At 39.3% G+C, this 15,979-nt stretch overlaps 1 protein-coding gene across 2 annotated transcripts in view; it reads right to left on the bottom strand.

The window, feature by feature from the left end:
* Positions 1-1,515: 1,515 nt before the first annotated feature.
* FAM120A (family with sequence similarity 120 member A) overlaps positions 1,516-15,979 on the bottom strand; it is a 49,878-nt gene continuing 35,414 nt past the window's right edge. Inside the window, exons 13-18 of one of the 2 annotated variants that reach the window (XM_090148134.1) lie at positions 12,901-13,110; positions 12,045-12,228; positions 11,042-11,179; positions 9,439-9,580; positions 5,938-6,034; positions 1,516-3,418 (exon numbers count right to left, since the gene is read on the bottom strand). In XM_090148134.1, the coding sequence (XP_090004260.1) occupies positions 3,107-3,418; positions 5,938-6,034; positions 9,439-9,580; positions 11,042-11,179; positions 12,045-12,228; positions 12,901-13,110 (1,083 nt within the window). In that variant the 3' untranslated portion in view covers positions 1,516-3,106. The remainder of the gene's footprint in view (positions 3,419-5,937; positions 6,035-9,438; positions 9,581-11,041; positions 11,180-12,044; positions 12,229-12,900; positions 13,111-15,979) is intronic. The other variant, XM_090148135.1, reaches the window with a different exon arrangement.

Here is a 15,979-nt window from a genome sequence, read left to right on the forward strand (position 1 = left end):
TGGCAGCAGAAATGAATGCAGAGAAGAGAGAACCACCAGCTATACACAGATCAGCTGCCTCAATTCCAAGAAATAAAAATTGTGCTGGTTCTGGATTTGATACCCATGTTCTCAGTCAGGGCACCAGGGAGCACTGGTACCCAGAGTCTCCAAGCACCTACCAACTACCAAGAGCTTGTTATTTTCCCTGCCCAGTGTCCAGCAGCCCTGCTGCCAGGAGCCAGGCATTTCAACAGGCCACAAAGCAAGGAAGTGATCCAGGCGATATGCACAAGTGTAGCACAAGCCAAACTTTCATCATCATTTCTGGAAGAAGTCAATGCGGTTTGTTACACTTGGGGCAACAATCTGGCTCACTTTGGTGTACCTCCACATCCTAACTTCAGCCACGCTTGCGTGGATAGCTTGTCACCCTCTGGCTGCATGTGTAGAAGTTAGGTGGCTTGGTTACAATGATAGAAATGAATGAAATGACCGTATTTCCAGCACATGGCACAGGTGACATCTCCCATGTACTTAACACTGGCCAAGATTTATTTTTATTGACATCACTGCATGGCAGTGCCTGGTTTGTCTCTGCTACTGCAAAAGGAGGTAAATGATGCTTTGGAACCTCACTGGAACATGAGCTTGGCTACACCTCCAGAACAGAGAAGTGAAGAATAACACTACATGGATTTCACTATGTGAAATACTATGTAGGTAGGAAAGGACATGATCCCAAGAATTTAGGCAACATGACCCCCAGCATAGCGGATGCTACACCAGGAAAACTGCTCCCCTCCAGCTCACTTTGCTTCTGAAGGGAGAGAGGAAGAACGATTGCTGTAATTTGCACAGAACACAGCTGCACTGCTATAAACTGCATCCACACGAAGCGCAGAGCTGCTAATACTGCTCATGTAGACACAACATGAGATCAAAAACGCTCAGGGCAAGGCTGTTTTTAACAATGTGTGTCAGGCACTAGAGTAAACAGATGAACATTTAGATAGAGACAGCAGACAATAAGGGCGGGCCTAGACAGAAATGCTATTTTGATATCAACCAAGTATAAATGAGTAACTACTCGTGTTATGTCAGTGCGATCCATTATGTAGAGAAAGCTCCTGCATAACAGCATCGTTTGCTCTCAGTTACAAGGAGCAGCGCTGATCATCTTATATCTCACACACAATATGAGGCACCGCTGCAAACATCTGGGGGCATGTTCTTTTTCTGTTTAAACTAACTGCCCATGGCACTTCGAGGAATGCTTCCATCTTATCAGCTATGTTGCACTTCAGAGCGGACGTGTGAACAGCAGTATGAAATAAGGACGGAGCGTTGCTCTGACCAGCTGTGCTGCTTCCCCACACAGGCAGCACGTGAAGGCCTGGCGCTGCTCCCCATCTGTGGCTCTCAGGAGGACAGCACGGATGCAGTCTGCTAACTCAGTCGCTTTATTTGGGCATAGGAAAACCTTTATTTACAGCACGTACTTAAAAAAATATTCGACAAAAAAGGCATACAGTATTTTATACTAAAAGAATAAAGATTTTTATTAAGCACTGTAAGTTGCATTCAATAGCCTTCAAATACACCACACCACAATCCATCTACAACCAATCAAACCCAACAGTAGTTCATTCTTGCACAATCCATGAGTTGGGGCAGAACTCCCTTCAACTTACATTAAGATACCTACTTAGCTCTTGCGGGCAGGGAATGGGGAATTACACCTCATTTCTGATCACTAATGTGTGATGAAGAGCATCAGGAGAATTATATGAAAACGAATATAAAGAAATGATTCTGATTTTGAAGTACATTAAGTTTGGAAACACTAACAAAAACATCAAAATGATACAGGTATATTTGCTTATACTAAATTCTTGATGGGAAAGTTCTCAAGAACAAGCCATTTGTTTCCTGCTACAGAAGGGGGGTACTTTTTTTTTTTGAAGATTAAAGCTTTTTTTTTTTTTGTTTTTCACAGAATTTCATATTTGCTAATATGAAGGCATAAAACAGCAACAGAGAACAATAATGCATACAGCAATGAGTACACCAGGGTAACGTTGATATTCAAAACGGCTAGATAATTTTTTTTTTTTTTAAGTTTTAGAATAAATGCAACAGAGGTCAATAATCACAAAATTTTAAGGTTAGAGCAAGATCAGTCAATGACTAAACATAGTTAACATCTTTTATAGGACTATTACTGATTATTAGCTTTTTGTTTTGCAAATGGGCACAGTACTTGTAAGAATGGAAGAAAGAGGACAATAACATGCATAATATTAACTACACACTTTAAAAATTATGAACCATGCAGAAGTTTAGCTCAAATAGTAGTACTAATGGTCTACGTCTGATTCAAAACCACATAGTTCATTGATCACGGATGCATGGTATTAGTCACAAAAAGTTTCAGAACACATTGTGTTTATTTTGAAAGGTCATTTGCATCTTCTATGATTTCAAGTTTATCTCCATTTAACTTGCTTGTAAAGTATGTATGATGTATATTTAAAATCAGCAGAACTGCAATATTACTCTATAATTTTTAGTTTCGATAGTTTGCACATTTTAACACAAAAGAACCACATCAACGGTGATGAAATTTAAGAAAGAAAAAACTGTGGTTGTGCCTTTTTCCCCCCATAATCATGAAATCAAAGCCTTAAAGAAAGCTTTATTGTGACACAGTAATGCAAAATCAAATATAATGGCATACATATGGTGCCAAGTACTAAAAATTATATTTTAAGCTATATATACTTAAAGACTGCCAAAATTTGTTTTCTTTATATTTCAAAAAACAAAACTACAAGCTTTTGTCATAACCAGTTTAAACTTTATGTATACTTCATTTTAAGTGCGGGAGTCAAATGCTCTTCATTCTCTTTCTTTTTTGTTTTATTGTAGCATTTTGACTACAACTGGTTAAAACTAAAAATGTGTTGTTTAAATCTCTGACATCAAAGAGGGATCCGAATTTCCAAAGTCCTCATTTTTCTCTTACGGAAAGGAAAAAATGTACGTAACTGTAGGCTCTCTTTCTTTCCAGATATTCCTAATCCTGACCCTTCCCAACATCCTTCACCCTCTATAAAAAATAAGTTTACTCTTCTTTTTTTAAGACAGTGGCCTCAAGAGCATCATCTTTATGGCAAACACTGTCTGCATTTAGTGCATTTAAGTGAGGATTTGTATTGCACATTTTAGAGTCATTACTCAAGGCACTTTCAGACTGATTGGAAGCCCTGATGTCTCCTGTATTCCCATTCATCTGGGAAGCTGGTTTTTCCTCATTCACAACTCCATTTTCAGCCAGGGATCCATCTGAAGACACAATTGAGGATTTAGATTCCTCTGATTTTGACTTAAGTTCTTTGGCTACTTCTTCTGCTGAAGCAGCATAAGGAGGTTTGCCCTATTTTTTAAGAAAAGAAGAAAATTACTGAAGAACCACCACTATATATTTACAACCTGTTACAAGGCACTACTAAAATAGGCAGCATGCAGAAGTACCACAAGTGAGCACCGACCACTGAAACAGGAAGCAGCACACAAAAGGAACAGCACAGCACAGCTGTTAAAGCAGGCTCAGCATGCGAGTGCTGCCTGGCCAAGCCTTTTGGTGGTAAAATGGTGGTCCTGTGGTAAAATGCTCTTTCTGCTTTGACACTTCCCTTATTTCATAGCATAACAGCTACAAAAGTGTACAGGAATACCAAAACAGAGAAACAATATACAGCTTAACTCTGCTTCTTGCTTCATCTACGTGATCATTTTATGATTACATGTTAATCAAATACAAACCAAAACTCATCTTTGCACAATTTTTAGAAGGTGCAAAAGGTACCGTGCAATATTTTCTATATTAGTCTCTATGATCCTGAGGGTAGGAAAGCAATTCCATACAATGAGTATAGAGCAGAATCTTACATGACTGCCTGTGACAACAGAAATTGGACTTATGCAACATAAAAATGTATATTTAGTTTTTAAGCATCTGTAACAATGAATCTTAGTGTGCCAGAACCACAACAGGCTTTAAACGACAACATAAGTAGGCTGGGTTGCTAAGAAGCAACGTACTTATCTGTTATGCTGTTAACAAAGTCAAATATTAAGAAATGACTAAGATATGGACATCTTATACAACTCATTAGCACACAGCTTCACGGTTTAATAACCTTAATTTTTACATGCTGAAATCAGCATGGTCAGCACTCTCCTCAACTGCCTCAAGATTCTGAAGGTAAAATACAGATCAAGACAGAAAGACCTTATCTTGGGAAGATAAAGGCACATCTTCTGTTTGATAAATAGAAATTGCTTATTTCAGTTGCATTCTCCAACCTTTATTCATGTCACCTCTTAATAAGAGGCAATAAAGCCACTGGATTCTCCAGGGAGGATCTTACTTGTTGCAAATGTGCATTTCTCTATCTGGCCCTATGAAAATATTCTTCCCTTAACTGCTCAGGTTTGTAGGACAGAGAAGTATACTGTTGCCAGTCAATCTTTACTAGGTTACAAAATCTACATGTTATGCATTAAGCTTCCCAAGTTATCCCTTCCTGTTAAAAATGAACATATACTGCAGTTTAGTGACTGATGATGGTGAAATTTGATGAGCTTGGACTAGTTTGTAGAAGAAGTCACTATTTGTCCTTCCTCTCTTTATCACAGGCACAATTTTAGGTTAAGCTACATGTAATTAAAAATATTTACCATCCAAATTACATATTATTAACTGTAACTGCTCAAATTTGCTGTCTGTTGAGTCTGTCTACCATCTTACTTACAGGTACTTCCTACACTACATTTACACACGTAAGCCTGCAGGAAGCCTGGCATACTTGGGAGCTCCTTCCCTGGGCTTCCTTTGTTTTGTGGGTTTAAGTACTTGGAAACAAGATGCTGTAATTAATGTAGTGGTTTCTCTTCTATTCAAAGTACACAAGATCTAGAGCTTTAAATACATAGGTACATCTGTACTCAATACATAATCTGAGAAAACAGAAATTTATCAAGGAAGAAAATTATTTCAAAATATTTCAATTTTTACACCTAGAATAAAGTTTCACTTGATGTTAACAATTGCTTTGTTATCTGCTGTAGAACATCTCTGCTTGCTATCTGCAAGTACTTCCCTACACTTAACATAATCACGTCTACATGACAAATTGAAGAACCATATGTATATTTATTGTGAAAGTTCTCTGCCTGTTTACTACCCACTCATCCATTACCCCTGGGATCAATAACATTCAGAACTGCATAGCAGCAAGAACAATGAAAAAGGGAGGAAAACACAACTCTGAAGCAATTGGCATTTAATATGAAACATCAGTTTGCTTCAGCTATATTTAAAGGATCCGTGGAACAGACAATAATTACAATCCACAGACTCTTCTTATATTGTCACCAAAAATGAAACTCTGTTCAAGCGACAAACGTTGCTGGGTTGTTTCCTAGAAGTTTAGAGTAACTTCTTAGATGGGAGCCATGGAGCAGCAAAACAATTTCCTACTGCTATTATTTGTTTGTTATGACTTTGGACTGTGACTCCAGAAAAAAAAACAAAACTGAGAAAGAGCAGGGGTGGGAAGAGGAACTGCTAATTTGTTTCAGCTTTCAGTATTTCTCTCATTTTTCCAAATTACATTCTATTCCCACAACTGGTTAGAACTATGTAGGCACAGCCTTCACATCAAAATGTATTTTCCACTTCTGTTTCTATAACCAAAGTGTGCTAGTGACTGAGATGCAAAACTAGCCTGCCATCCACCTCTGGTTGTGCAGCTTATAGCTTCAAATTGTAGGCAAGACCATTGCGATAAACACATTTATATTTTGAAGCGGTGCTTGTCAGTTTTAGCTGGTCTAAAAATCCATACTATAGTAGCCTGTAAATGAGAGTTAGGCACATGGCTTAATTACCTGAATTGCTCCCTGGCTTTTATAGCCTCTCCCATAGTACCTTCCGCCTCTTCCAAAAGTTCTTATCACTGGAGTGGAAATAACTCCTCTAGGACGCCTGTAAGCATTGAGAAAAAGGAAATAAAAATAAACAACAAATTTATATACAAGTACTTCCAATTTCATTTCACTTTCAGAATGCTTTTTTTCAGCTTTGCTGTCCAGTGACTAACATTTTCATTTCTCTAACTGACCAGCATGACTGCCTAAACGAGAATTAGTGTTCTACTACCTGTAAGTGTATGAAATGTAACAAACTTGTTCTGCTAGCAGGAAGATGATGAATTCTGTGTTTTACTTTTTGAGAAACAATAACTGCGTACTTTCAAGCTTTGCAGAAACATTTTCAAAGTGTCAAATTATCCTAACAGTATTTTAAAAACAGAGCTCAAAGTACTTTTACATTAAAAAGGGGGCAAGAATTTTGAACCATTTATAAAGAATGTATCTCCCATTCAGTAACATTCCCCACACATAAATATGCTCAGACATCTATAATTTTGAATTTCCCCCATCAAACCTGAAGCGATTTTGTATTTTGCCTTTCTTTCATCCAGTTTTTTTTTTTTTCTCCCATGTTCTTGGAAGAAAAGACAAAACTTCACAGCCAACATGTAGCCAAGTCTGGATTCTGTTAAATGAAGTCTTTCAACCAGGACATGTCAGGTGGTGCTTTTGTCTGTTTTGTTTTTAATTGATTCAGTAAAGATTAGATCAGATGGAAACAAGTTTTCCATCAGTTACAACTATTTTGATGCAATCAATTGCAGAATTACAATTTTCTTCATCGTGGTGTCAAGAACTACAAACCACTTGAAAATTCTTTTTGCTGCCTCTACTGGATACACGACTGCTCTACTTTTCCTCCAGTTCAATGCCCAATACCAGGAGGTCACAGCATGAAGACTGACTCCTCTGAAGCTAGCACAGAGTAGCTATATGCTGCCAGGTGTTCCTACATACCTAATGTTTCCTCATACTTACTGTTAATGTATTTATTGTTTCATTCCCATACGCCAGTGAAGTCCCTGTGAGTTGCACAAAAAACAGCCTAAAAAGAAGCTAAGGTGCTGCTCAGCTCTCCTGCTTCCTGCTGAGCTACAGCAACCCAGTTACACTGAACTGATGCAGCACAGAAACACTGAGCTGTGCCATGCAAGTCTTTCCACATTACTAATTCCCCACACTGAGCAATATGAAATTAAATAGTGGGTATTCAAAGCCAAAGCAAAGGACAAAGAGGAGAGAATCGTGTTTTACTACTCTTACTACTCTCTTTCCAAAGATTTTAACAAGAATTACCTATCCCTTTTACTTTTTATGTGGTGAAAGTACACCCTTCAGAGGGCTGAATAATAGATTTTTCCAACTCAGATTCACAGCACACTAGATATACTGATGGATCAAAGCTAATAAAAAGCAGCTGGTATAACCTTAAGAACATTCAAGTTTAGTGTTGCAGAGACATAAGACAATGCTGTAAACAAGCCTGACAGGATACCCTCTGCTGAAACAGATAAAAAAATGAAATAGAAGTGTGAAGAGCTACATGATAAATTGCAGTCAATGAACTGTGCACCTTCCTAGAAAAGTGCTGGTTAGTAGGAAATCTACAGAGAGCCCAGGCTTCATAATACATGGCCTTAGATGGAACAACAGCAGTAACACTTTCCTACTAAAAAACAATGAACAGTAAGAGATGCCCATGGTAACCTCTTGTCTTTGAAGAATTCTAGTAACGCTAAGCTTAAAAAGTTTAATGCCAGTTAGGATCTGATGGAGACAGGAAGATCTAGCATTGACAGCTTCCTTGTCTTTCTGAGGTGACAACTTGAATTCAAACCTAACAGGCCCAAGGTCTTTGCTTCTGACAGAAAGAAAAGGTCAAACATTTTACATTCCCAACTGAAAAGCTACTACTGGAGAACAGCATTTCCTCTGCCATGAGGACATTCTATGGATCAGAAAGGAGCAGCAACACCCCTTCAGTATTTCAACTGATACCCGGCCGAGGAAGGAGCTAACTTGGGACTTCTCAGTACTTGTCTCAGGTTACTCATGTTTTCCATAAATTCATGTATTTACTTTTTCAGAAAATGGAGGAGCTGCTATTTTATGAAGTCAAGGGTAGGTACAGATGTAAGACAGCTCTGAGCCTGAAGATGTCTCCAAATAATCACTCAGGGTGCCTCAATCTGACAGCAGTCTTGACTGTGGCAACACAAATTACCTGGACATTTTTCACAAACAGGCCCACAGCCGGTGTATTCCACTGAAAAGTAAGTATGCAGTGGAGTCGTGTGTCTCAGCATGTCCCTGAGCTTATTCTGTTTGTCTCCCATTGCTGCTGTGAAAGAGCAGAGGTGTCCTATGGGTCCTGCTAACCTGCACAGCTACTTACCTTAGGATACCTGCCTGAAGTGTCTGAAACAACACTAGATGCACATGTGCACCACTTTCATGTCAGCACTGTTTTTACACCCTTGCTGTTTTCTGCTGATGAACTTTTCTTCCTTGTTTCTGCTGTTCTTACCTCTCCCTGTCCCCATACCAGTAGCTCACTTCTCTCTCTGGTCCCACACTCCCAGTGCTTCAGGTCTGACCATTTTCTCACTCAGTCCAACAAGACCAGTGTTCCAACTCATACTGGCTTTGGCACCATCCTTTTGATACTGCACATTTGATTTCATTGATGAATAGAGAGGAATCTATACAGTTCAAAACTTAATTCTTCCAGATGCTTCTTAGCTCAAGATGGCATAAATATGCCTGCTTTCCTCCACTACTTTAATACAGTTGAACAGTGATATAATACACAAACTACATAACTTCGCCACTGTCTACCATAATGGATGCAATCTTAATTACAGATCATAGCTCTGTAATGCACAGAACAATAAACCCATGGAAAAAAAAATAATCTTAAAGTAAAAGACTCCATATTTTACGCAAACTACTTCGTTTTCAGAAATGCTGTACACCTGTTATTTCAGCTGTAGTGAAATGGAATGAAAGAGCTGAAGAAAATATTCTCTTAAGCACATTTCCCATCATGACTGTAGCAGAGAACTATTAAACAGAGAAACATCCTTGTTTTCTGCTTTGCAGAAAAATTACATAATGAAGTTATTAAAGAATTTATCACACTTCATTATGAATGTTCTACTGTGACAAAGAAAATAATTGAATGCTGTGACAGTTTTGATCAGGTATAATGTATTTATTGATTTCATGTAAGGAAAAGCCCTCGAGCCATTTCCTCGCGTGAAACAATTCAGTACATCTCTCAGAGCATGATTTTTTTTTGTGCCTAAATATGCTTATGCTCATGTGAATAACTGATTAAAAACATCTTAAAATGAGTGTAATTGCTTTTCTTGAATACTCAGTGGGCATAATTTACCTAACATATCTTCAAACGTATTGCATGAAAGAAAAGTACATCGCACAGACTGCACTTACCCTCTCGCTGGTCCTCCCACAGAAACGACCTGCAGAGGAAACGGCCCTCTACCCCCTCGTCCACGTCTGCTTCCAGCCCAATGGCCGACTACAGTGCCGGCAATTTCAAGTTTCCCTCCCTGAGAAGGAATAGGTTGGACTCCTGCACATAAAAGCAAAACCAAAACTTGATCTTCACAATCGCAACACTGAAGTTACTTGAGCAGAAAGCTTGCTGGACCAAATTTTATTACTTGTACAGTTTCCTCTTTTTGGTATTGGTAAATTATTTTTCACACTATGGCCTTTCAGAATAATCGTAACTTCAAGAGTCCTTCTTCAACAGCCTTTTAGAAAAACATATATAGTTTCTGAAAAGCAAAGTAATTGAGTACTTCAGTTTCAGGAACTAAAAATGCAGTTTAGATAAGCATCAAGAAACTGAAGTGAAATGTAAGATACCTGAAGTTTCTTTCGTGCACTCCTTATGAAGTAGTTTTTGAAAGCCTAAAAACTCATTTTTAGTGAACACCAGCTATTAGTCTAATACACAAGTATCAGCCTAAGAGACCTCTATAAAGAAGTTACTAGGCAGAATTATCTGCACTAAGGTCATGTTGGTACAAAAACACAGTGAAATAACTGATCTCAGTGTAAATGCAGATGTACTCTTTCCCTCCAAAGTGGCTAAAATTGCAATTGCCCAAAATTTGATTCTAGCTATTATTCACTGCTCATCTTTATACCTGTGTTTTGCACTTTAAAGTCAAAGCCAGGGCAAAACATGTATTTCAAAATGCTAAGTGCAGCTGAGTCAGGAGTTACTGGTAAGACCATCAGCACTGAAAGGGTTACAAAACATAGCATTTACACAGCCACAATTAGTCTTCAAATGTTAATCAGTGATTTAGTTCCCACTACATTAAGTTCAAAAAGCTTTGTACTTCCCTGTATAATTCTTTCAGTTTCAAATGCATATTGTTGTGTGTTACACAATGAAGCATTAAGAGCTACATTTGCTCCCAGAATAAGAGCTCAGAGGCCAGAAAGAACAGCTACAGGAATGGAAAAATTCCATCCTAAACGAGGGATCGGAATTTACAGATTTCCACTGTCTCACCTAGTGTAGCAGAAAAGCAATGGACAAAGCAATAGATCAGCCTCACACCTACGTCCAGACTGACGCTGACATGGAACGAGTTAGCAGGAACAGAAGCCGGTAACTTCTACGCTACGTTGTTTTGCAGAAAGCTCAAACCGTCCCCATGTTTTAGGAAATGACTGTTAATACGTTCCAGCACAGCTCAGCACACGACAGGCTGCACCCTCATGTTTCAAAGCGCAGGAGACAGAAGGGCTCGTTGCGTTTGCAGCTATTTATTCTGTGCCCGAAGGAGGGTTTCTAGGCGCGAGAGGCTGGCACTGAGAGGGGTGCGGGGCCGGGACAGGCCGGGCAGCAGAGCAGAGAGCGCGGCCTCGCAGCAGCCTGAGGGCTGCGGAGGGGAGAGCCGAGACAGTTAGGGAGAGAGGGAGATTTGGAGTCAGTAGGAAGCCTCAGACCAAACCGTGAAGTGAAGGAAGCTGTCGGCAGAAGCTCTAAGAAAAGGGTTCGGGGTATAATTACCGCCCTGAAACTTGCTAGTCCTGTTGCTGTCATTGCCAGAGAAGGCTCCGGAGTGTCCTGCCGCTGCCGCCACCCGGAAGGCCCGGTAAGCGCCTGTGGCTACTGTTTCCCCATAAGGGCCTCCGAAGCCATAGACTCCTGTTAGACCCAGGGTAAAGAAAGACAGGGGAAAAGCTGTGAGGGGAGCAGGCATCAGGGAACGCCCCTAGCAGAGCCGCTGCCACCTCCTTCCTTCCTCCCAGCACAGCGCAGGGCAACGCAGTGCCTCTGGGACAGCCTGGCCGAAGCCCTCCCGCTGGGCTCTGCCATCTGCAGGCCTTCACCTGGCTTTGGAACAGCCATCCCAGCCTCCGCAGCGTAATGAGCACCAAGATACTCACAGCTACTTTTTGGTTACAGTGGTGGCACCTCAGTGACGTCTTACTCACAAAGCCCAGCATCAATACACCTAAGGCCCTCTGCAACCAGGGGTGGTTTTGAGGAAGGAGATGATACCAGAAACAGCCAGGAATGGTTTAATCAGTGCCCTCCAGTATTTACACTCGAGGGTGGCAAGTGACCACAGCCAAATGGCTGCAGCAAAACAGAGGAGAGGGAAAAGTCGTCTTCAACCCTGTTAGACTGTGTCCGCTCATTTATGTATCAACATGAACGTTTTGAAGCAAAGTATGGTTCAAGTAAGAGTCTTCTCAGATCATCCAGTGTTGACTTGTTCATCTGATTTTTGCTTTTTCATACAGTAGCTGTATAAATATTTTGATCTGGCACAGCTACTAAAAATTCTGATGGAAATATGCAGCAATACAGCACATTCCATAATGCCAGGCTATAGCTAATAAAAGTAACAACAAAATGCAGTGATTGGCACAGGACAACGTGTGCCAACCACTTTTTACATATCTTTCCTATGAAACCAAACACGCAAATCAGTTCAGTTTGGGGAATGTGAAGACAAGGTAACACTTCACGCCAATGAGTTTTGCACTGCTGTCCCATTACTTACCAGCAAAGCCTCTCCCCCTGCCCTGAGGTGGTGGGACTGGCCCAAAGTGTCGAGGATACATAGAAGCTGGATAGAAAGGCATGGCAGGTGGAGGTGGGAAAGGGAGAGGATGGTTCTGCCTGGAGAAATTTAATCCTTCTAGGATGCTCTGACGCATCTTTTCAACCTTGGCTGCCTGCTCAGCCTATGAATAAAAAGAAGGTCATAAATGGATGTTAGAATTCTGATTTCAATTCTCTAAAGCTATATTTATGGAACAAATTCAGAGAAGCAAAAGAACAGAAGGGTAGATAAGTACTGCAAAAAACTTTCATAAAGCCAGCTAGTAAATTACAATCATCTATCTTGTATATCTTCTAACAGTTCAACAACATACCAAATGTTCACAAAAAATCATTGTGTATCAGTAGAGATGAAAGTCTAAATTCTGAGACAGTTTAGAAGTTGGCAACATAGAAATCTTAAAAGGAACTGAGAAACATCAGCTTGTAGTGTCCTGAAAACTTAATGCAGACCTTTAAACTTTAAAGACTATAATCATGAACTCGGGCTGCAAAACCAAATTTACGTCTGGAGGCTAAGGAGGCTGAGTGTGACCACAGCCTCCATCAAGATTTAATCTAAAAGGAGTTTCCCCTGAGTCAGAAATAACAAATAAGCTCTTTTGTTAAAAGATTTCTTATCTCCCAAGTAGTCAGCAAAAATAAAATGCTTTGGACATTCAGTAAACTATTCATCTATCTCCTGCTTTCACAGTTAGAAAATAATTTTGCACAAACTATGTACATGAAGTAAACAACGCATAAACCAAAATTCAGTACGCTAAATATTCTGCCACAATTTTGCAACTACACACCTGACCATCACAGAGGTCAATGAGCGGAACTTTCTCCCGGCTTGCTTTGATGAGCTTGGTCTGGAATAACTTTCCATCAAAATACATCCATGGACAGCAGTGCTCCCATGGAATCGGCTGTCCGCAAGCATCGTTTGCAAAAAGTGCCATATCAACACCACTCATAAATAAAGCAGACAGCTGAATTCCTCGGGGATCGAGATTCTCAATCTGTTTTGAAAAGAAAAACAAGTTTAGTAAGAAAATAATGAGATGTAATTCAGTTATTCCACCAGTTGCTTTATTTGCTAATGAAAACAGTGATTTTAAAAAGTTGTCAGACTTTTCACATGTAAATGCCAGTCTGACCAGAAGAAGCTATAATCTGTATATGCAAAACTGCAATGCTCTGGAAGGCTGTTCCCATCCATTCACTCTACAGGTAAGAAATAGAAGTGAAAAACTATTTCCTTAACAACAAAGCATGATAAGCAATTTGAATACAACTAATTAGCAAGAAGCCAGAAGTTTTACTTAAAATACGCACCTTAAATTTGTGGCACACAGTGCCCAGAACATGTACAGTGCACATGTAAGCATTAAGATCACTGATAAATATGCAGTGCAGGGTTTTTCTAAACAATGCTAAAGCACATTATAGCAAATAAAAGCTTTAAAAGACATATAGAGGAAATCGCAAGTGGACGTTTTCATTTAAAAATTTATTTTAAATAATCTTGTGCTTTTGAGATACCATTTTTTAGAAAGTTCCAGGAATGAGCTCAATGTTAGCATTCAATTTTTCTGCCCACGTACCACACTTCCTTTCCAATATTTTTAATAAAGGATGTTATAACTTGGCTTAAGATTTTGCTATTTCAGAATGTCTCTTATTGATGATGTTTTTATGAATAAACTTTATTTAGGAGAGACACAAAGGCAGAATTATAGAATGAATAACTGCTGACAGTGATAGCAAAAAAGTCTTCGCTTGCAACAACTCCATTCGTAGCTGCAGAATAAGAAAACAGCAACACCAATGTTTTCTAAAATACTTTGGAAAATACCAGCAACTCCTTGGGAACATTTTAAACAACTTGGTATTAAATTCTAACATTAAACTACATGACCTTCCTTATGCACAACCTTTAATGTCCAAAAGACTATCCAGACCATTTTGCAGACATACAGCTGGGATCAAACTCAGCTGCTTTCTGTCTGACTTCAGTAAAAAAAAAAAAACAAAAAACAAAAAACAAAAAAAGAGAAGCAGCTGCTTCATATGAAGACAGTAAAAACAATGCATTAAATACTGCATCTTACAGTTAACCAACACTATGCAAGTGGCTAATATTATTCTTTATGTATGATTTAAAATAAGAAGCTAGAGAGCAATTTCTGTGAAACAAAAATATTGAATGGTATTTATCACTTTTCTAGTCTCACCTTTCATTTTATGTTGGAATGTAGAAAATACATTATCTGGGAATTCTTTTCTTAGACCCAGCACTTTTCACAGTGAGGTTTCCTCCCATTCGCATCAAATCTTTGTTGACTCTTATAGGTAAGGTACCTTAGCCAAAATCTCAGCCCCTAGGCATTACATATTTATCATAGTGTGTTTTGAAAACTGACATTGAAGTCTACCTTGCTGACGCCCTGCTGTATTTTGATGCATCCACCCTTGCCTACACAATTGTCATTTGGGTTTCCATTGATATGCACAGCTTGAGGTACACATCTCGAGGAGCTTGAGGTATACATATAACTCAGACTTTGAAGGGCTCACACCTCCAACTCTTCTGAGCCCAATGTTTGTCATTCAGATAAGAACATTTCTGAACGTACAGGGTAACTCACTGCCAGTTCATTCCCTAGGCAGAGGTTGGCCGCTGCTTCCATCAACACAAAGGCCTCCTTCTTATTCCATGCCTCACGGAATGTCTCAGAATCAGAATCTCCAAGACTCATAAATGCCCAGTAAGCATGCAGGGCTTCCAGCATGAATGTGTAGCAAACATATGAATGATTTTCTTAATGGACTGCATTTGCATTTAGCCTCTACTTAAGGAATTAGCAGCAATAAGCAATATTCAGAAATGCTGTTCTCTAATGAGCCTATAATTCACATCACTAGTAATCCAGACTTGAATGCTGAAGCAAACGAGCAGTCCTGTAAGAACTCATCAGGTGTTCACTGCAGCTGAATTTCAACATTTCTTCTTATCTCTGTCAGCACCGAGAGAATGACCAAAGAAGTTTTTCCTGCTGATTTTGATGTTGCTATTTGGTATATGGAAAGACTACTCAGTTTTCCAGTTAACTCTGCTACTAACATTGCTAACATGAATTATCTACTTGCTGTGTGACAAGTTCAAATAGTCTCTAACATGTTTTCTTCCCCTAACATTTATAAGTACTTCTATGGCTAAGTGCTGGGGTTCCACAAGCAGAATGATTTGGTTTATTGATTGAGACTGAGAAGTCTTTGCCAGGTTGCCATAGGAATGCAAGTCAGACTCTGCTTTCACACAGAAAAGAAATTGTCAGTTGCTGGTTTTGAAAATGCTCTTGCTGACTAAGTTGTAGGGGCAAATCATTACTTAGAAAAAACTAAAAGCTGAAACCTGCATGAGCATAATTATAGTTTCTTTTGGGAAGAACTTTGCTAGGATTGCTGCTTTTGTCTGTGCCCCTTGGCAGTGTATACCTACGAATATGAATAAACCTGGGAGGTAAGTACCACATTCTCCTCCCTAATTTAACTAAGGAGAGCATGTATCCAAGCACAGCTCAGAACAGAACCAGTCACTCATCTTTTCTGACTTAAGTCTTGCATAAAAGTACTCGGAAGACTACCTGAAATGACTTCAACAGGCTACATGACAAGGTGATCAACATCTCCTCTCCTTCACTACACTAATTAAAAAATGAAGAGGAGTTAATAAGCTCCTTATGCACCCAGACACCCCTCCGAGCTTCCATTTAGGAAATACACTGCCAGGGAAACAAATGTTATGTAGAAAAATGTAATTGTAACTGTTTCCATTCAGAAGAACATTTACTTCAAATTAAGTACTAAATTATACTATTTTGAGTA

Source organism: Phasianus colchicus, chromosome 11 (assembly GCF_987193195.1).
Source record: "Phasianus colchicus chromosome 11, bPhaCol1.hap1.1, whole genome shotgun sequence".
Taxonomy (NCBI): domain Eukaryota; kingdom Metazoa; phylum Chordata; class Aves; order Galliformes; family Phasianidae; genus Phasianus; species Phasianus colchicus.